Below are 21,659 nucleotides of genomic sequence, written 5' to 3'. Positions count from 1 at the left end.
AGAACTCACATTTTCCCCTTAAAACATTTGCCTTCTTCCTTAATGTAATAAAAAATACTTTTATCAAAGTGAGTTATACCCAAAGGCTATCAGTAAATTATTTCAAGTTTTTCTTCTTGTTTTGGTGCTTGAGACAGTCTATGTGAAAAATAAAAACAAAAAAAAGCTCAGTTTCTACTATCAGCAAGCAAATGAATATTTAACATGTCTACCTTTTTATTGTTCCCTTTACCTTCACTAGTGTTTACAGATGAAATAAGACCCAGGTTGTTGGTTCTATAATGAGCTTAATTGACTCCCAGGGCATTCACATACAGTGAGCAAATAGAATGGAAACATGGAATTATTGAGACTACTATTTCCCTGCTTTGTGATCATTTTAACTCTCTCCCAATCCTGCCAGATTCCTGATGACTTTGTGGCTGCCAGCTCTCCAGGACATATTGTGATAGGAGGTTTGTTTGCAGTTCATAACAAAATGGTCCATTCAGAAGAATATCCCAGAAGACCAGAAATCCAGACTTGTGAGGGGTGAGTAATGCCACAAAGAACACATATTAGATGTCAAGATTATGCCATGGGAGCCAGTCATGTAAATTGTTCCCTTTTACTCCTATTACCATCTAAATAGCTCTCATAAAACTGAAATCCATGAAGAACTTGATTTCAATGTTACATATGTTTGGTAAGCTGTATATATCCAGTGAATCAGTGAGAAACTTTCATTACTACAGAAAATTAGAAACAATTTTAACTTCAATTGATTTAATGTTTAGATTTTATTGATCAAATATTTTTAAAGGTTTAAAAAGATGAGAGAGAAGATACAAGCGTATGAAGCAAATTTGGGCATATCAATGATTCTTAACCTGTTATTGTGTTAGCACAGGTAATTAAGCAGTAAATATTTTTTAATTATTTCTTAAAAGGGGTGTTGCACTTTACTCAGTAGGCAATAATGAGCCACTAAAGGTCTTTGGACATGTCTTAGCCTATGAATAGTGATAATTAGTCTGGCAATAGTGTGTATTATGAATGGAGACAGTAAGAAATGAGAAAGGGAAGATGTGAAAGGAAGCTACTGCAGTAGTACAGGCAGATGATGAATAGGATCTCACTTTCAGATCTCATTTTGTAATAGGGAGAAAGCACTAAGAATAGAAAGAAATTAATATAAGAGGTGCTTACAGGATTAGAATTGACAGGAGTTGGTAACTACTTGGACATGAGAAGTGAAGATGGGGGGCGGCTAGGTGGCACAGTGGATAGAGCATCGGCCCTGGAGTCAGGAGTACCTGAGTTCAAATCCGATCTGACACTTAATTACCTAGCTGTGTGGCCTTGGGCAAGCCACTTAACCCCATTGCCTTGTAGAAACTAAAAAAAGTGAAGATATTTAAAAAGTTAACTCTAATTCCAAGTTTAAATATAAGAACTGAGTGAATAATGTGCCACTAACTAAAGGAATGAAATCAAGAGGAGTAACTATATAGTAAGAAGGAAGCTCAGTTTGGGGCATGAAAAAGTTGATATATAGCTGGTGATTGGTATTGTGGGCCTGATCCCAAAAGAAATGGTGGGAGATGGGATCTTCTACATAATTATGGTGGTTAAAGCTATAAGACTGAATTAGATCTTCTAGGGTGAATGCATATACAGAAAGAAATAAGAAAGTAGATAAGGATGATAAAAGAACAAGAAGCCAGGGAAGGCAATTGAAAAGAAGTTTGAAGTCATCCTTGATTCTTCCCTTTTTCTTCCACAGTCCCACATTCAATCAATAGACAAGTTCTTTTTCACTTACTCTTTCTTTCACTCTTTCTTTCATCTTTTCCTTACCACCCTAGTTCAGAACCTAATCACCTCTCATCTGGACAACAGAGGGATATATTTGTCCCGGACTCAGAAACCAATTTTATTTGTTTTATTAGTTCTGATTAGGATGAGGGAAAATTGAACTGCAAGTTTCCAGTTTCTTCACTCTCTAATTCATCCTTCATGTAACAATCAAAATAATCTTTCTAAAAGTTCAATGTGATCTTTCATGCTCAAGAAGTTTCAGTGATACCATAATGATCTGAGGATAAAAAGTAAATTACCATGGTGAACAGTGAAAACTCTTCATAATCTGACTTCAACTCATCTTTCCAAATTGATTTTATGTGACTTGCCATCATGCATCCTTGATTTCCACTAAATTGGATTAATTGCTCTTTTGCATACATAACATTCCATTTCTCTCCTTTATATCTTTAAACAGGCTATCCTCCAGCCACAAATACTTCTGTTTGCCACCCCTGACTCTTATAATTTCAGTTTCTTTCAAACATCATCTCAGATGCTTCCTTTCCTATATCTTTTAATTGGCCTCCAAATTATATTCATTTACTTTGCATACATTTTGTAGTTGTCTATCACTATTTATATCTAAATACCTTTATTTCAATCCCATTCCATCACCAAGGAATAGAATATAAATTCCTTGAGGGCAAAGGCTATTTTGTATCTCCAGAGCCTAGCACAGAACTTTGTGTGTGTGTGTGTGTGTGTGTGTGTGTGTGTGTGTGTGTGTGTGTGTGTATATATATGTTAAGAATTAAATAAAAACTAGTGATGTGAATGCATTGATCTAAAGAGAGACCTCTAACAATAGAGCTCTGTCCTTGGTCCTACTCTGAACATTTTTTTAAATCAATGGATTGGAAAAAGATACGGTGATTAAATAACTGGGTAACAGAACTCGCAAGACTTTGAATAATGGGTTGATTCTAATAAGATAATATGTAATGGGAACAAAGATAAGGTCTTATACTTAGGTCCAAAAAATATATAGAAAACATGGCTTAAAAGTTCATGTTAGAAAAGGACTATTGGTTTTAGATGCTTGAAAACTTAATGTGTTTTAAGATTGCATTGTGTATAACCAAAAAAAATCTAATAATAGCACAGTGTCCAAAGGTGCTGGTTTTATTATATTCCAATATAGAATGACTACATCAAGTCTATTGGATTCAGCTCTGATTTCCACATTTAGAGAATATTGACAAGCTTGTAATGTTTAACCACAAAAAGAGAAACTTAGGCATATAGAATCTTACAGTTGGTAAAGTTCTTAGAGTCACTTAGGTCAAGCAATACCTCCAACATGAATAACTGTTTTAAAAAACTTGAAATCTCTTCTGTAGGGGGGGGAAAAAGCTTTTATGGCATTCTTTGGATGACAGGAGGGCAGGTCAAGGACTGACAGACAAAAGTTTCACATAAGCAGTTCGATTTTGACTCAATATATAAAAGAACTTCTTCAACTATTAGTTATTATAAAATTCAATGGAAAATTATAATAATTTCCCTGTCATTAGAGGTTTTCAAGCTATAATTAGATGATATATGTGCCACATCAGGACACTTTTAGCTGCTGGAGATATTATAGAATAATTTCCTAAATGAAGGTTGAATTAGATAAATCCTAAGATTCTATGAGTCTATGATTCTCTTTCCCAATTTTTTCTCTCTTTTCCTCAAAAAAATTACCGTATAAGAAGTAAGCCTTGGATTTGATTGGGTTTTTTTAATCTCTCTAATTTTTGATCTGATAGTCCACTAAGTCAGATTTCACATGAGCATATGTGTATCTCCTGCTAGAAATTAGATTCTCTGTAGACTACCTTAAATCTCTCCAGCTTTAGGTCATAGAGAATTAATTCAGTTTGCCAAGGAGTTTTCTTGGCACTCAAAGAATGGTCATTGTTTGGAGACATATTTTTAACTAGGTCAATGAGAAAAAAAGAATTGGTATATACCAAAATGTCTGACTCTGAATGGGGAAAAAACTTTGAAACTTTAAATCAATACAGTAAAAAATAGTTACATCTTGTAACAGTGTGTTTTTGTTTTTGTATGTTTTATGTGGGATATATATATATATATATTATATATATATTATATATGGGCTTTCATATATCTGTGTATTCTAAGATTTTATTAATTGTAAACTCTCTAATTTTTAACTTTCTTGGAATTCCTGAGAATGAAAGATTTTGTCTTGAGAAAAATTCTGAAACAGGACTTAATTGCTAGATTAAATACAATAAACCATTTCCTCCCCATTTTAACTTGTTTTGAAGTAAACATTGTAAAGTCATAGAATAATAATATTGTGAAATAAGATGCCACTTACCCTTACAGATGGCCAATAACCTCAACATTTCCCTCATCCTAATCAGAATTAATAAAACAAATAGAAATTGGTTTCTGAGTCCTGGATAAATATATCACACTAATCAAGACTAAAATTTTATTCAATAAAGGAGGACATAGGTTCTCACTCCAGCTTATTGATTATTATTTAATTATATAATTCCAAGTGATCTTGATTTAACCATTTTACCAGATAAAGAGAAGTCAGAAGCAGCAAACTAGAATGGGAGTAGGGGCAGGCACAGTGAAAACTATAAGCAAGGACAGCTAAAAGATTTTGATCTGAAAACCTACTATGTTAGATTCCCTTAAATAAAACATAGGAGTGTGTCTATAAAGAGGAAATAGTAATATTAAAAAAGGCAATCATAATGACAATTCAAAGCCATCAAATCAAAGCTATATTTATAATCTGTTTCAAAAATCAGAGTGTGCACCAGAGAAATATTTCCACCAAAAAAAAAAAGACTCAAATGGACAAAGTCTGAAGAAATAGGCTTCAGTTATCTGAGAATTTACTTATATAGATTATTTCATTCCACTAAGTTCTCAGAGAAATGAGGCTAAAGTTTATCAAAGTACAATTCCTGTTTAAAAAAAATACTTATTTCCTGACAGCTTTGAAATCTCAGTCTTTCTTCAAACTCTTGCCATGATACACAGCATTGAAATAATCAACAATTCCTCACTGTTATCTGGAGTTAAACTGGGTTATGAGATCTATGACACTTGTACTGAAGTCACAATAGCGATAGCAGTCACGCTGAGGTTCCTCTCTAAATTCAACTGCTCCCAAGACATCGTGAAGTTTCAGTGTAATTATTCCAACTACACACCAACAGTTAAAGCTGTCATAGGAGCCAGCTACTCAGAAATAACCATGGCTGTTTCCAGGATGTTGAATTTACAGCTTATTCCACAGGTATGTCTTCTCTTGAAATATCTCATTTTTCTATGTTATCTACAGTGGTTAGCATAATATTTTTCAAACAATAAGCATTGAATGAGTGTTTTTTCATTCATTTGAAATTTACTTTTAAACATGCAGCATATATTCTTTTCTGAGTAAGAGGATCTGTGAAGAACCTGGGGAAATGAGCTAGCCAGTATTTAATTTTTGAGTTGATGCAAATGCATCAACTTTGGAAAGGCATGCATGTTGTCTTTGCACAATGTGGTAAAAATTTGGAAGATTTCATTTCCAAGTCTGATTTGGCCTCTTACTAATTATGTGACCTTAACCAAGTCATTTCATGATTTCTGAATTACAAATTCCTCATCTACAAAATGATGGAGATAGTGCTAAAATTCTCTTCTACTGAATGGAAACTAGAAATAGCAAAAGCTTTCTCTTATTCCCAAGAGGGTCAAGTAGGATGATGCATGAAGACCATAGACTTTTGAAACTTAAATTTAGAAAGGATTCTAGAAATTATGAATTTAAATGCATTACATATGGAAGGTGCTGACAGATCTATTTCATTGTTCATCTGTTTGTGAAATTTCATCTTTAAATAGAACTGGCCATAATTGGTCATACTTGGGTCTCATGCCAAGTTTTCTATATAAACTTATTTTCTCTTTCACTGTTTTTCCCTCCATGCTTATAAGGGCATACAACTCATAGTTTTCCATCCTGCTCAGTAAAGATTTTAGTAAATTACTTTTTATTCTAACCTTGTTTTGCCCTTGTTTTGCATGTCATTTCCTTTGAAAAAAATCAAATATGAGCTGTAGTTGCAAACCTTCAACAGGATTTCTCCCACTTTTGTTTTATGATCATACAAAATTCTTTGCAAGATATAACAATGATATTTTGTTCAATGACTCTCTGGTTAATAATATCAAGTGAGATACAAATTAAAAAGAGAGATGCTCATTAAAGGTATTCATTACTTTCATGAAGGATATCTAACATAAAGTCCAAATGGATGATGCACTGCCTATAGATCATGAATTCACCTAGAGGTGAACCTATAGGTGTTTACTTTTGTGTTAATTGCTTGAAGTTCTAGAATATTACAGACTACTAAATGATTGACACAAATACATAAAGAGTTCAGCCTAACAATCTGTACAGGAAAAAAAACAAGTAAATAAGGAATAATTCTTAACAAACTATGTGGTCCAGTTAGATGTACAATCTATTAAACTGGTTGTTCCATCAATACATATAGCTTAGAAAGACATATAGACAGATAATAAGCTGATTCCAGAACTGAATGTCAGAAAGGGTGACAATATAATCTGATAATTAACATATCAGTGATGATGGGAAGTAGTGTGATGTAGTAGAAGCAAAATGACATTGGAAATGAAGGTTCTGTGTTTAAATCTCATCTTGGTCACACATTACATATGAGATCTCAGGCAAATCACTAAACATCTCTGGGCTCAGCTTCCTCATTTGTAAAATGAGGGGGGCTATAATGTCTTTTCTAACTCTAAATCCATGATCCCATGATTATAGATAGGTTCATAATAATTCAATACTGAACTAAAATGGAGTTTATATTAAAAGACTAAAATAAAGAAAAGTTACACTAAAATGTAACTTTTGGGGCAGGTAGGTGATGCAATGGATAGAGCACCGACCCTGGAGTCAAGAGGACCTGAGTTCAAATCTGGCCTCAGACAATAATTGCTTAGCTATGTGACCTTGGGCGAGTCACTTAACCCCATTGCCTTAAATAAATTTTTTTAAAAATGTAACTATTTTCCATTTGAGCTTGTATGTAGAAGGCTATATGAATGTGTGCTTTTTGAGACTCAATTTCTGTGAAAGAACAGGAGAAATGACAAAGAATAGAAGCTAAAGATTATGACAGATATGAAAACCATCTGCTTATATCAAACCGCACAACAGAATTAATAAGGAAGAGGATATTTGGCATAGGCAGAGATATTTAGTATCATGATATTTAGACCTGAAAAACAACTCCTGGAACATATGGTTTATCTCACCTCCCATTCCATAGTTGAAGAAACTGGAGCTTAGATTTAGTAACTTGGGACTTTAGTCCCAAAGGTAGAGAAATTTGAACCCAGATCACCTGACATCAAATACAGTTCTTTTGTTATGAAAGCATGTAGTCTCTGAATAATAAGCCCATAAGTGAGGAAGTTATATGGGACTGAAGTAAGACAAAATACACCCGACTGAATGAAAGAAATAATTCAAAATGGCATGCCACTTTTACAACTAGGGGTTGATTTGACTACAGAGAAAGTAGAAACCATTGCTGCATTCTTAAGTAGATAGTTCTAGGCTATTTGGGAAGTGATAAACCAGGTCATGTTTAGGTATGGTTTTCTTATGATTGCTGATTTCTTTTTTAAAATTGATCATGGATAAAAACAGAAAATTTCTTTTTAAATCTTAGTTCTTTACTTTTAACTATTTTCTGACCATCTCCAACCTTTGAGCTAGCAAATTCAAGCTTTTTCTATAACCTTTCCTATGGTTCCTTTGTCAAAATGGTATTCAGGTCCAATCTGAAAATGGAATACACTATGGAATCAAAGCCTGAAGACAACATCTTTCTTTTTTTCCATTTTTTTTTTTAGCAATTTTATTTAAAATTATTTAAAATTCCAAATTCTATCCCTCCCTCCCTACATTCTTCCCTCCCTGAGGCAGTAAATAATCAGATATAGGTTATACATGTGTAATTATAGAAAACATTTTCCATATTAGTCATTTTGTACAAGGAGATTCAAATAAAAGAAAAAATGAAAGAAAAAATGAAAACTAGCATGTCGCAGTCTATTCAATCAATATCAGTTCTTTCTCTGGTGGCAGATAATATGCTTCATCATTGGTCATTATTCATAGTTTAAGTCATTCACAATTTTTTATTGAACAATATTGCTATTTTGTTATATACAACATTCCCCTGGTTCTGCTCACTTCATTGTGCATCAATTCATGTAAATTTTTCCATTTTTTTTTCTGAAATCGTCCTGCTTGTCATTTCTTATAGCACAATAATATTCCATTACAATCTTGTTTAGCCATTACCCAATTAATTGGCATTCCTTTGATTTTCACTTCTTAGTCACCATAAAAAAACTTCTATAAATATTTTTGTATAAATAGGTTCTTTTCTCTCTTTTGGATATCTTCGGGATATAGACCTAGCAGTGGTATTACTGGATCCAAGGGTGTGTACAGTTTTATAACTTTTTGCCAAATTGTTCTCCAAAATGTTTGTATTAGTTCATAACTCCACCAAAGGTATATTAGTGTACCAATTAATCCATATCCCTTCCAACATCAACATTTTTCTTTTTTTGTCATTTAGTTATTCTAATACATATGAGGTGAAACTTCAGAATTGTTTTAATTTGCACTTCTTAGATGAATAGTTTAGAGCATTTTTTCATATAACTGTATTTAATTTTGATTTCTTTATTTGAAAACTGACTGTTCATATCCTTTAAGGAAAATGTGATTCTTTAGGAAACCCACTAATCTTTGCTCCCAGATAGTACTGAGAGAAGCAGGTTTCCATGGTCTATTGAGAGTTCATTCCATTGCAATGATTTCATTCTGCTTTCACAAACTTATACATCATCAGAAATGAATGGCTGGGTAAAATAAAACTCAGCTTCTTTCCATTTGAGGGTCTCTTAGAAATCATTTATTGATAACTAATAGAACAAGATAGTGTTAAGAAGACAGCTTAGATGTGACCAGATGTTCCAAGATGTGAATATTACTGCTTTAACCTTTTCGGAGTGTTTTGGTTTTTGTTACTTCAAGAAACATATTATGGGTAAAGCAAAATAATGTCCCTGTGGAAATACCTGCTTAAATGCTTTGATGTTCACTTAGCCTGTTAATATAAAAATATGTTCTAGGTTTCAAGTATATCCTAACTAAAAGATGAGAGAAACTTTAAAACATTTCTTCAAAACAGTTTAAGAATAATAAATTGTTTTTCCCTATAATATTTTATTTGTAAACAACTTTCTGGAAACACATTATCCTCTGAATAAAACCTCAGGGTTACATGCTTAAATACACTAATGCTGAGATAACATTTTCCCACATATTTGACATTCCTTTGATATTTTCCTTAACAAAGAAGTATTGATAGGAATTTAATTCTATTTTTAACTTTTTGTTTTATGGAATCACCAAGGGAAAGTTTTTTTCTGTGTTTCTATTGAAGAATCACCTCTATTTAAAAAAAAATGACAGGTACCAACAAATACACAATGACTTTTGCAACATTTCATCAGATAAAAAGTTCCATACACATACACACACACACAGAGAGAGATACATAAGGCAAAAATATCTTCATAAAATGAAATAATCAGCATCTTAAAGCAAGAATAATATTTTGAATGTTGTATATATAAAAACAAAGGTATTTGACAATATAGGTAGAGAGATATGCAAGCAAGTTATGAGTGTACACACACACACACACACACAAACACAAACACACACAGAGAGATACATAAGGCAAAAATATCTTCATAAAATGAAATAATCAGCATCTTAAAGCAAGAATAATATTTTGAATGTTGTATATATAAAAACAAAGGTATTTGACAATATAGATCAATATAGGTAGAGAGATATGCAAGCAAGTTATGACTGTACACACACACACACACACACACATACATAGATATACCATTTGTTCAATACACTTGTAGTTACAATAAGGATATTTTGAAAATGCAAATGACAAAATCACTTCTCTCAAGGAAATATAACCTATTTGGGGACAGTTTTAGCACATATAATATTGTCACACAGAGAGAATAGATTAAAAAAGGAATTACATTGGATAATTAGGTTCTGAATGGTATAGTTTGTATACTAAGACTATAATAGAAATACAGAGGGAGAGGTCAGTGAGGGTTGGATTTAGGGGGAAAAAGGACTTTGATGGAGTAGGTAAGAAAAAATTAACATGACCTCAAACCTTTTTTTTTTTTTTGGCAAGGCAATAGGTTTAAGTGAGTTGTCTAAGATCACATAGCTAAGTAAGGTTTATTTGTCTGAGACCTGATTTGAACTTAGTTCCTACTGACTCCAAAGCTGATGCTCTATTCACTGTGCCACCTAGCTGCTCCAACCTTCAGATCATTTAACAGCCACTTGGGACTTATCCTTCATCCCCGTAACTAAGTTATTTGGTCCACTTTTAGGTGAGTTATGCCTCCACAGCAGAAATCTTAAGTGATAAGATACGCTTTCCTTCTTCCTTTCGAACTGTGCCTAGTGACTTCTACCAAACCAAAGCCATGGCACACTTGATCCAGAAGTCAGGATGGAACTGGATTGGCATCATCACCACTGACGATGACTATGGACGCTTGGCACTTGGCACATTTGGAATGCAGGCCTCAGCAAACAACCTGTGCATTGCATTCAGAGAGATCCTCCCATCTTTCCTCTCTGATAAAATCATTGAGGTCAGGATCAATCAGACACTTGAAAAAATCATAGAGGAAAAGCATGTCAATGTCATTGTGGTATTTCTGAGGCAGTTCCATGTGTTCAACCTTTTTAATAAAGCCATTGAGAAGAATATAAATAAGGTCTGGATTGCCAGTGATGCCTGGTCAGCAGCTGTCAAAATTAGCACCATTCCAAATGTCAAAAGCATTGGAAAGGTGGTGGGGTTTGCATTTAAAGGTGGAAATATATCCTCTTTCCATGACTTCCTTCAAAATCTACACCTCTTGCCTAATGAAAAAAACAAGCTTTTAAGTGAATATATTATGCTCTTGTCATCCTGCTCACATGTTAAAGACAGTGATTTGTATTACTGTATTGCCAACTACTCTCAGGGGAACTGGGACTACAGGATGGTGGAAAGCAACTTCTCCCTGAGAAATGATTTCCTGTTGGACAATGCTGAATCAGGTCAGGTCTATAGTATTCAACTTGCTATATCTGCTCTTGCCTATGCTATTAGGGATCAATGCAAAGACCGAAATTGCCAGAATCCAGCTGCATTTCAACCCTGGGAGGTACTGTAACTATATATTTAATTCAATTCCTTCACAATTATTCTTGCTTCTGTTATTTTTCCTTAGCTTATATTTGTCTGGTATATTCTTATAGTTCTGCTTCTTCTCTAAGTATTGAGAGAGCCACATGAATAGGCCATTGGGGAATTCCCAGGTTAGAAAGCTCCCTCTAGCAAAAGAAGTATCTTTTCTCTAAACTTAAGAGATGTCTAGAGCATTGAGATTAACTTGCCCAAGATCAACCAAACAATGTGTCAAAGACAGAACTTAATTCGGGGTCTTCTTGGCTTTTAGGTCAGCTCCCTATGATTATACTGCTTCTTTAAGAGATATATGTCATTAATTTTTTTAAAATATTGTCATTTTCAAGATAGTTGTCATGTTGAATGATAGTTTTTCTTCAAGTAGAGTGATGATGGTTATCAACTGAAAAACAAAGTGATAGAGCCAGGAAGCTACCTATCCAAAACTAAATCCCAGGTCATTCTAATCTAAAAAAGACTAGAATATACTGTTCTAGGGGAAATAAATGGCCCATGATCTCAGTCACATTGCTAATCTGTCTACTTACTGCAATGAAGTTAAAAATAACAAAGAATTATTAAGACTAGAAGCTAGGGCCATTTTTTTTTTCATTGCATATTGGCAATTCTCAATCTGTTTTTATTTTTTGTGTTTTTACTAATTGTACCACATTCTTTACAATGAGGCATCTAGGTACACTAAATATTTAAGTTGTCAACAAAGAAAGATTCCCAGAGCTCTGGCCTATAAACCCCTTACTGAAGCCTTGAGATTCCTCTTCTTCATTTATTTCCCCAGAATTCCCAACAGAGGAGGCAAATTTACATGTCAATTTGCAATTGTAAATCAAAGAAGTACAGAAAGCAAATTGTAACTGGGGTGAAATCTGAGAATTATGGAAGTCTTAAGGTATGGGGAGGAGTTGAATGGCATACCCTGAGAAATTCAGAACATGCTAATGTATTGTGACACACAGTTGTATGTATGTAAAATTACATATAGAGGATAATTATTTTAAATATTATATTGCTAACATTCTTAGGGAATTGGGCCTAAAGGGGGAAAATAACTTGAGAAACAACTTCCTAAAATATAATTATAGGATCCTAAATGCTTCCTTGTTCATTTATTCCTTATAGGAATAAATAAATATATTTATATATGATCCTAGCTTTCTTGTTCATTTATTCCTTAGTGTTTGTAATTTACAGAGTTTAGACTATAACAAACAATAGATATAACTAGGTAGTATAATGTGAAAGACTTGGAGTTAGAATGATCTGAGTTCAAATGTCACCTCAGACATCAGCTATGGGCAAGTCACTTAACTTCTTTCATTCTTAGTTTCCCTATCCATAAAATGGAGATAATAATAGCAACTACTTCACAGGGTGGTTGAGTATCAAATAAGATAATTTATGTAAAGCACAGCACAAATGTTAGTCAATATTGCTAAGCAATGCTTTCAGATAGATCCAGCTTTTTTCTCTGATGGTATCATCAAGGTATATATGCATGGAGTCTCACTTCTTGGACTCCCTCAATCTTCCCCAGGCGAGGGGTGGGAAGACAAGGAAGACAAAGGAGACAAGTATTCCAAGGAGATCTCCAAGTGCTCCCTTTATTTACCAAAACACCAGTGCTTAAATACCTTTCCCAGTACCTAATCCATTCCTATTCCCCTGGCACTGAGTAAGATAAAACTCTGGTGTTCAAGGACACCAGGTGAAGATAATTTACAGTACTCCCATATACAACAGGTTCTAACATATATGTAAGCTCATATGTATATGAGTGTCAATGACTGTATATAGGTATGCATTTGAGTATTTAAAAAGATGAATAGTTCAAAGCAGCATATTTGGGGGTGTTTAACTTTTGAGGAGAATTATGTCAACAATTAATTGATTAATTTAGTTACTGAAGTTTCAATCCCCCAATGTCTGTCAAATTTAGTCCATGATTTGCCTCACTCAATATAATTGGGTTAAATCAATATGTTAAAGAATAATATACAAAACTGAAGTGGAAAGTAGCCCAAAATAGTCTATCCTTTCACATTAAGGTACCAATTACAAATAGATCACTTAACTCTCCCAGTAGTATTTGCATTTTGTTTGTATTCATGTGCCATACTCCACATAATAGTATAACTATAGCTCTCCTATTAAATTATAAATTCCTTAAGGGCTTCATTGATGAAAACATTTTGGTTAGAATAGCAAAACAGATAATCAAGCCAATAAGCAATAATTATTTAATAGGCACCTATTATGTTCCAATCATCATACTAAGGAAAGGTTTGGGTTTTTTTTTTTCTTTTAGGGTCTCTAAACCTAAAAAGTAGATCTTTAATAAATATTTGTTTAAAGAATCAGGATGCTAATGATCCATCAATTCAAATCTCTAATTGACAAGATTCCTGACAAAGGGATCTGGAAAAAAAATCAAAAAGTATGGGAAAAGCATTTAACAAACATTTGAGAATGAAGTCCACAACAGATATATGAATTCACAATGATGTTTTGTCCTTCATTCTCGAAGAAGACCATGACATCAGGGAGGTGATGCCATAAGCAAATGAATTGGATTTGAGTGGGGGGGGGGGTGCTGTGCAAAGTCATCAGCCTTACCTTTTCCTCCAAAGCCATCTGGATCCAGTGGCCAGATATGAATCAGGATGACTGAAGATGGCCCTGGATGCAAGGCAATCAGGGTTAAGTGACTTGCCCAAGGTCACATAGTAACTGTCAGGTGTCTGAAGTCAAATTCAAGCTTCCATCCTCCTGATTCAAAGGCCACTGCACCATCTAGTTGCCCCTGAATTTACAATATATTGATGGACAAGATAGATAATGGAACAACTGGGTAGACTTCAAACTGGTTGAACAAAAAGACCCAAAGAAGGTTGATTAATATATTGTTACCATTTCAAAAGGAGATCTCATCTAGTGACACACTATGAAACCTAGTCCTTGATCCTATTCTTTTCTTTTTTAGGTCTTTGTAAGGCAGTGGGGTTAAGTGGCTTGCCCAAGGTCACACAGCTAGGTAATTATTAAGCTTCTGAGGCTAGGTTTGAACTCAGGTCCTCCTAACTCCAGGGCTGGTGCTCCAACCATTGCACCATCTAGTCACCCCTCACTGTGCCATCTAGCTGCCCCTGATCCTATCCTTTTCAATAGTTTATCAATGACTTGAATAAAACTTTGTCAAATGTGAAATGACACAAAGGAGGAATAGTCAGTATTCTGGATGACAAAATTATGATCCAAAAAGATCTTGACAGACTGAAACAATATATCAAATCTAATAAAATGAAGTCCTAAGCCTAAATGGAAAACCCTACACTTTAGTGAAAAAACTCATGGGGGGAGATAAGGTCAACTAACAGCTTTTGTGAAAAAAGACTGAGCAATTTTAATGATCTAAATTTCAACAAGAATGAATACCATGAAATGGACACCCAAAAGACTAATGTAACTTTAGTCTTCATTGATGAAAATGTTTTGGTTAGAACAGCAAAATAGATAATCAAGCCAGTAAGCAATAATTATTTATTAGAGACTTACTATGTGCCAGTCATCATACTAAATGATAAGGTTACAAAAACAAAAATAAAACAATCCTTGAAAGCAATGTCAGAAGTGACAATATATACACATATAGGCATGTAAAACTATATATACATATATATATATATATATATATATATATGTATATATATACATATGAAAGAGGAGGTAGAAGGTGTCATTAGTCTGGAAAAGTAAAAGTAATTCCATTATGTTCTTTGCCCGACAACAAGCATCTTCAGTAATATATTAAATTTATAAGTGCCACATTCTAAAAGGTACATAGACAAATTTATGTATATCAGGAGGAGAGTGACTGGAAAGAATCATGGAAACAAAACCATGCCATTCACTAACTGACCCTAAGTATACATTATCATTTTAATGGTGATCACTTTGATCATGGTCTAATTTTAAAATACAGCAAGTCCTATAGTTGGGGCTAATTAATGACTTCCTCTGAAATGTATGCATGAATTTAAATGTGTTCCATTCAAATCTGTAATTATGTAAAATATGATCATTGGTTCCAGCCCAATGGAAATAATGAGAATTTGAATAATTTGAGCACTTTGGAAAATTCATTATTTGAACTAACTTATGCCTTAGCTGTAATGATCCTGGAACTCAGATGATATTGGATAGAGGACCTGAAGTCTAATAGACTTTCTCACTACACTACTTACAATAGCCTCTTAAACTTTCAAAGGAATCATGTATGTTCTTTACCATTCTGTATGTGTTCTGTGTTGGATCTGACTCAGGCCAATACCAAGGTAGTTTATGCTCAAAACTGAGGGATGGGGGTTGGGAGGGAAGAATGAGATACTTGTGAATTATTAAACAGTGAATTAAAGGAATTCACTTAGCCTTAGCCTTTTAGAAGAAAAAAAAAGGTTATTCAACAAGAATATGGGAAAATGGGAACCCTTAAGTCTATTCACCTAAGCAGAGTTTTCGTCACATCTACTAGTCAAGCATTTGAGAACTCCTCCAGGTGTTTCTCATGACTGCTTCATTCATAGATAAGAAAGCAGTGTCAAAGACTGTCTCCTGAACAAACTAAGTCTCAAGAAATTTACCTTTTAAGGTAAAACTAACTTAAAATGTAAGAGAGTCCAAACACATTGCTCATACCACACTGAGTAATTGTAGAATTCTCCAATGTGTATAATGGAATTTGGGAAGAATCATCTGTGAGTATGGGGGCTCTAATTGAGATCATATATTTTAATAGTATAGTATTGTGGTAGTTTTCATTTGAACAGCATAATTACCTATTATCTTATCATCACAGCAATTCTATATATTCTCAAGACAATTCTGTTACATAGTTCAGTCATGTCATTTTATTCCCTAGGTGATTGATAAGCATGTAGAGTTAAGCAAATTGACACCTATTAGCAAGTATTAGCTCTGAGACTAGATTCCAGATTTCTAAATGTCCAGTCCCTGAATTTTTTGTTTCTCCACACTGAGCGCCCTCTGCCTGTGAAAAGGTCACAAAGCAATACTAGAATTTCTGATAAAATATTTTTGGGAATAAAATATATATTTAAAGTTACAATAATGGAATAATTTAAGGTTCTAATCTCTCTCTAGTAGAAGTGCTAATAAACATTGATAACATCTGACAGTTACAGAAAGGTGAGACAGGGGACCAGACAAACCAGATAATCAATCAACAAGTATTCATTAAGTACTTGCTATCTTCCAAACACTGTGCTACAATGATCAAAATGAGACAATCCCTGCCTCTCAAGGCACCTACTTTCCACTGGGGAAATGCAAAATATTCTCATATAAATAAATCCTGGATGATGATGTTTGTCCTTCATTCTCGAAGAAGACTGTGACATCAAGGAGGTGATGCCATGACAAGCATATGAATTGGATTTGAGTGCTCATCCATCAGCCTCACTTTCTCCTCCAGAACCATGTAGGTCCAGTGGCCAGACATAAATCAGGATGACTGGCGATAGCCCTGGATGTGAGGCAATCGGGTTTAAGTAACTTGTCCAAGGTCACACAGCTATTAAGTGTCAAGTATCTGAAATCACATTTGAACTCAGGTTTTCCTGACTCCAGGACTGGTGCTCTATCCATTGTACCACCTACCTGGATACATATGTAGTGAAGGGGATAGGGTGGAGTGGTAATTAGAAGAAACTGAAAAAGAGATCCTTGAACTAATCTTAAATTGAGCTAGGGATTCTAAAAGTGGAGGGAAAGAGGAAGAGAGTTTTAAGCATAAAGGAGCAACCTATGAAAATGTTTGGAAGAAAAAAATGGAATGTCACATACAGGCAAGAGTAAAGTGTCCAGGTTACCGGGAGCACTGAGCATGGGGGGCGGGGGGGGGGGGGGAAGGATCAAAGAGAGAAATGCTTAAGGTACCTGAAAAGATAGGATGTAGTCAGATTGTGTAGGATCTTAAATTTTAAATTTAGATGTATTTCATCCTATAGGCAATGGGCAACTATTAGAGTTTTTGAGCAGAAGATTGAAATAATCAGATCTATGCTTTAAGAATATGAATTTGACAGTTATAGAGAGTATATTTCATAAAACTGAGACTGTAAAAAGGGAGATCAATTATTACTGTTCTACTACTGTAGACCAATTGTTATTTGTCTATCCATTGCAGCAACCCAGAAGAGAAGTGATGGCAACAATCCAGTGAGAGAAGTGAAAGTGAGAGCTATAGGGAAAGTGGAATCTATGACATTTGACAACTAAGAGGAATCAGTGAGAATAAAGACTTGAGTATGGCTCTTAGGTTGCCCACCAGGAGACTGGAAACATGGTAGCACAATCAACAGAAATAGAGGAAAAGAAAAGGAGGAACAACTAGGTGGGATGGTAGCTAAAGTATCAGGAAAATCTGAGTTCAAAACCAGCTTCAGAAAGTATGTGACCCTGGGAAAGTCATTTAACCTTTGGAGGTTAATCTCATGCAGAAGAAAATGACAAACCACTTCAGAATCTTTGCCAAGGACACTCATGAACAGTAGGGTCCGCCAAGTCAAAAAGAGAGATGGATTTAGGGAGAAAGAAAAATAAGTTCTATGTTGCAAGTGTTGAGTTTGAGATGTTCAATGGATGTCTAGGTAAAGATGCCCAATCATTAAAGATGTGGAACTAGATTCCAGGAATCAGATGATGACTGGACAAGGAGATCTGAGAATTATGCTCCTGGAGATGACAATTAGGTCCACATAAGCTCTGGACTTTCATGAAATATTTGAGAATGTAAAAAATTTGTAGTCCATTAAAATCAATGATTGATTTTTCTTATTAACTCTTCTCTAGTCAGGTCTTTCCTATCAGTTCCTATATAGTTAGTTTTTTAAATCCAAATGTAAAATTTAACATTTATCTTCTTTAAATGTCATCATTTTCAATTTAGTCAATCTTTCTTGTCTTATTCCAGTCTTTTTGATTTTCAGTTCAGGCATCTAATGTAGTAGCCAGGTTTATGTTATCCACAAAGTCTTAAGTATGATACTGGTAAAGTACTGTCATTTTTAAGATACTTCCTTTCTTATATGCAACTATTTAAAGTTAAAGAGGGCAAAAAAGAAAATGTACTTTGTGAAAAGAAAAAGAGTTATACTAACTATATTTATATTTATGTCATGGATGAAGCATTTTGTTATCCTAAAAGAGTAGGAAAAGAATTTTGGTTTAATAAAAGCTTCTAAAATATATGTAGGAAGAAATGGTGGGATTTGAGCAGTTTGGAACAGAAACTAAACCATGGCATAAATATAATGATCCAATCAGTTTGTAGAAATTGTAGGGTAATGCCTTCTTTGTATGTGAACAGTTTGATGGTTTAAAGGGAAAGAGAAAGAATTTTTATTTATTATGAACTGAATACATGTGAGTACAACGAAACAGTTCCAAGGGCACAGGATGAGATGAAGCAGTATATTTAGAACTTAGAGTTTCAGGGGATCATGGACTCTCAGAACATTTATACAGTGTTGCTTTAATCATATCAGAGGATTAAATTAAGGATGGATAGACAAGCAAGTAGGCAGAAAAAGAGAGAAATCATGTAATGTCTGAATTACGATCTTTAACAGATTGTTGATAATTTCTTAAGCGAATAGGGTGAGTTGTTACCATTTAAATTAAAGGGGGAATCTTTGAGGACCAGGGACTTCGATTCAAGGTTATGATAAAGGTCAGAGATAGGAGACTAAGAATGAAGAGGGAAGAATTATAAAAATGAATACTGAAGCACCAATCAGGATATTGAAGGTTTTCATCTAGAAGTCAGCAGATAGGGGCGGCTAGGTGCCGTAGTAGGGCCGGCTAGGTGGCACAGTGGATAAAGCACCAGCCCTGAAGTCAGGAGTACCTGTGTTCAAATCCAGTCTCAGACATTTAATAATTACCTAGCTGTGTGGCCTTGGGCAAGCCACTTTGCCTTGCAAAAACCTAAAAAAAAAAAAAAAAAAAAAAGTCAGCAGATAGAGAGCTTCAGCTATGATTCTTCACTGAGGTAAAGAAGCACAACTTTATTGGACAAGAGTTTCCGTTTCAAATGTATTTCACTACCACTTTAATTTTGTGAGGTAAAGTCTCTCACAGACCTGTTATTATTTGCTGCCCCCATCTGGTTTGAAAACAAAGGGCAGAAAAGGGAAAGGTTTTTTCAGTCACTTTGCTGATTATAAGTTGAAAGAGTTTGCAAATGCTGTATCAGGTGAAAGTATAGGATATAGAGTGGTGAAGATGTATAGGCAAGCAGATACCAGAGAAATGGTTCCTGAATGAACCAATGAGTTCTACTTTCTCCCACAGATACCAAATGCATTGATGGGAGAATATGGCCTAATTTTATGCATAATTTATGATGTATTTTGTTACTCATATCGAAGGCTAATATATGAAGGTCTGTGATGTTATAATTATTTCTTTTGCCTTTATTAATATATAAATTATAATGTTTAAGATCTGAAAGTGTCATCATTGTGAACATGTGGTAGTAGAAATGCATCACCAGGGCCTCAAGATCTAATGTCATTTGGAGAAGTGCTTTACCCATTATTAAGGTTATTTTGACTAAGAAAATTTAAATCTATTTACAAGATCAAGGTCCTTCTTTGGAACACAGATATGCTATTGTGAGAGCAAGTGGAGTAAATAAGCCAACCCAGAGAATAAGCTGTTATCTCCACATCTAGGTGAGGTGCTACACTGTAGATGACCACTCCTCTAGCTCATGTTACATATGAGTGTAACACATTTATTTATTCAAGTCATTGATAAACATGCTGAACTGTCCAAGTCCAGGGTACAATACCCATGATATATTGGTGGACATTTGCCTCCATGTTAACATTGATCCATTATCACAGCTGTTTGGATCTGGTAATTCAATCTGAAATTGCCTATTTCTGAAATAAACTTCCTATTTCTTTTAGGGAACAATTATGCATATTGGAAAGAAAAAGGTAATATAAACTAAATAATTTATTGAAATTATTTCCAAGTCTTCTAACTCAGAGAAAAACAATATGTGGGGACAGGGGGGTTAGCATGCCACAGGAAATCACATAGTGCAAGGAATACACATTTCAAAACATTCATATCTGGATAAGCCTTATAGTTTTGAAATACATAGCCAAAGTGTTAAAATATGGTAGCATTAATGGAAGGGAAAATAACTACCTATATACCTGTTACCTTAATGATCAGTATTTATCATAAATAATACTGTATTGTAACTGATGAGTAATATATTTTTCACCTCAATATTTTTCCCATGGAATAAAATAAGTATGTAATTGTTCTAGATTATTTATATCACACAAATGTTATCATTAAAGAACACACAACAATCAAATCTTTACTCCTTGAAACCCAATTAAATTCTGGAAAAGCAAGTAACAATTACAGTTTCAAATACAAGTCAGTGAACTTTGTAACTATTGTTTAAGAATGAAAAAATTGATATACAAACTTTAGCAGATATTGGAGGCATTGTATGAAATATTCTTTTCCTTTTGCCTTTTTTTAAAAATTTGTTTGACTAAGACCTTGTCTGTTAATTTGAAGGACTCAGCAGAACTTCAGATAGAAACTTTCTTATGTTGGGACAAGTACTATAAACCATGCCCTCCATTGGAGATGGATGAGCAAAATGGGATGGAGGAAGACCTTACCCCAACCCTTCCATCTGATACTTTCCTAGTTTAGCTATTTTTTTCTTCCTAACTAGATGCTAAGCACCATTGTTTCTACTCTGATGAAGGAATACAAATACTGTCAGTGCTCTCTAAATTTGGCACCCGGGGGGTCCTCTATTCAGTAATTATTGCTCTGCATCTCAGATCTGATCGATTGTTCCTCTAGATTGGTACTATTAATGTCACAAATCCATCCAGTGAGTAAACAGCTCAAAACAGAAAGACAGCAAAGGCCCCCAACTTGTCCAAACTCTTAGCAGAGATCATATCTATATGACCAGCCTTTCAGCTGCTCAATTGTTTGATGCTATATTGAAACAGATGCGATTAGAACAGTGGACTTGGAGGAGACTACATATTAAAATATTTGGAGGTAAAGTTATATTATAATCAATAGTATCAAAGATAGGGATTTATTCAAGGGTCTCAGTCAATTATTCTGATCACATTTCCTTTATTCCCTCATATGTTTCTTTTCAGAAGAAGATGATTTTGAGATCTTTATATTGGATTAAAGAAGAAATTTTAAAAACAAATTAACTATTGACAAGGAAACTAGAATGTGTTTTCTCTCTTAAAATGAAAAAGCTTTTCAATGAACATGGGAGATATAGGGGGAAATGATATTTTGCCCCAATGCAATCATACAAAGCACTAAATT

General features: G+C 34.2%; 1 protein-coding gene across 1 annotated transcript in view; it reads left to right on the top strand.

Moving 5' to 3' along the window:
* The first annotated feature begins 261 nt into the window (after nucleotides 1-261).
* GPRC6A (G protein-coupled receptor class C group 6 member A) overlaps nucleotides 262-21,659 on the top strand; it is a 30,981-nt gene continuing 9,583 nt past the window's right edge. Inside the window, exons 1-3 of the mRNA XM_074187437.1 lie at nucleotides 262-531; nucleotides 4,816-5,119; nucleotides 10,369-11,196. Of these exons, the coding sequence (XP_074043538.1) occupies nucleotides 338-531; nucleotides 4,816-5,119; nucleotides 10,369-11,196 (1,326 nt within the window). The 5' untranslated portion in view covers nucleotides 262-337. The remainder of the gene's footprint in view (nucleotides 532-4,815; nucleotides 5,120-10,368; nucleotides 11,197-21,659) is intronic.

Source organism: Macrotis lagotis, chromosome 5, assembly GCF_037893015.1.
Source record: "Macrotis lagotis isolate mMagLag1 chromosome 5, bilby.v1.9.chrom.fasta, whole genome shotgun sequence".
In the NCBI taxonomy this organism is placed as follows: domain Eukaryota; kingdom Metazoa; phylum Chordata; class Mammalia; order Peramelemorphia; family Peramelidae; genus Macrotis; species Macrotis lagotis.
Note: the sequence above shows the minus strand (reverse complement) of the source record. Positions and strands in the feature narration are given on the sequence as shown.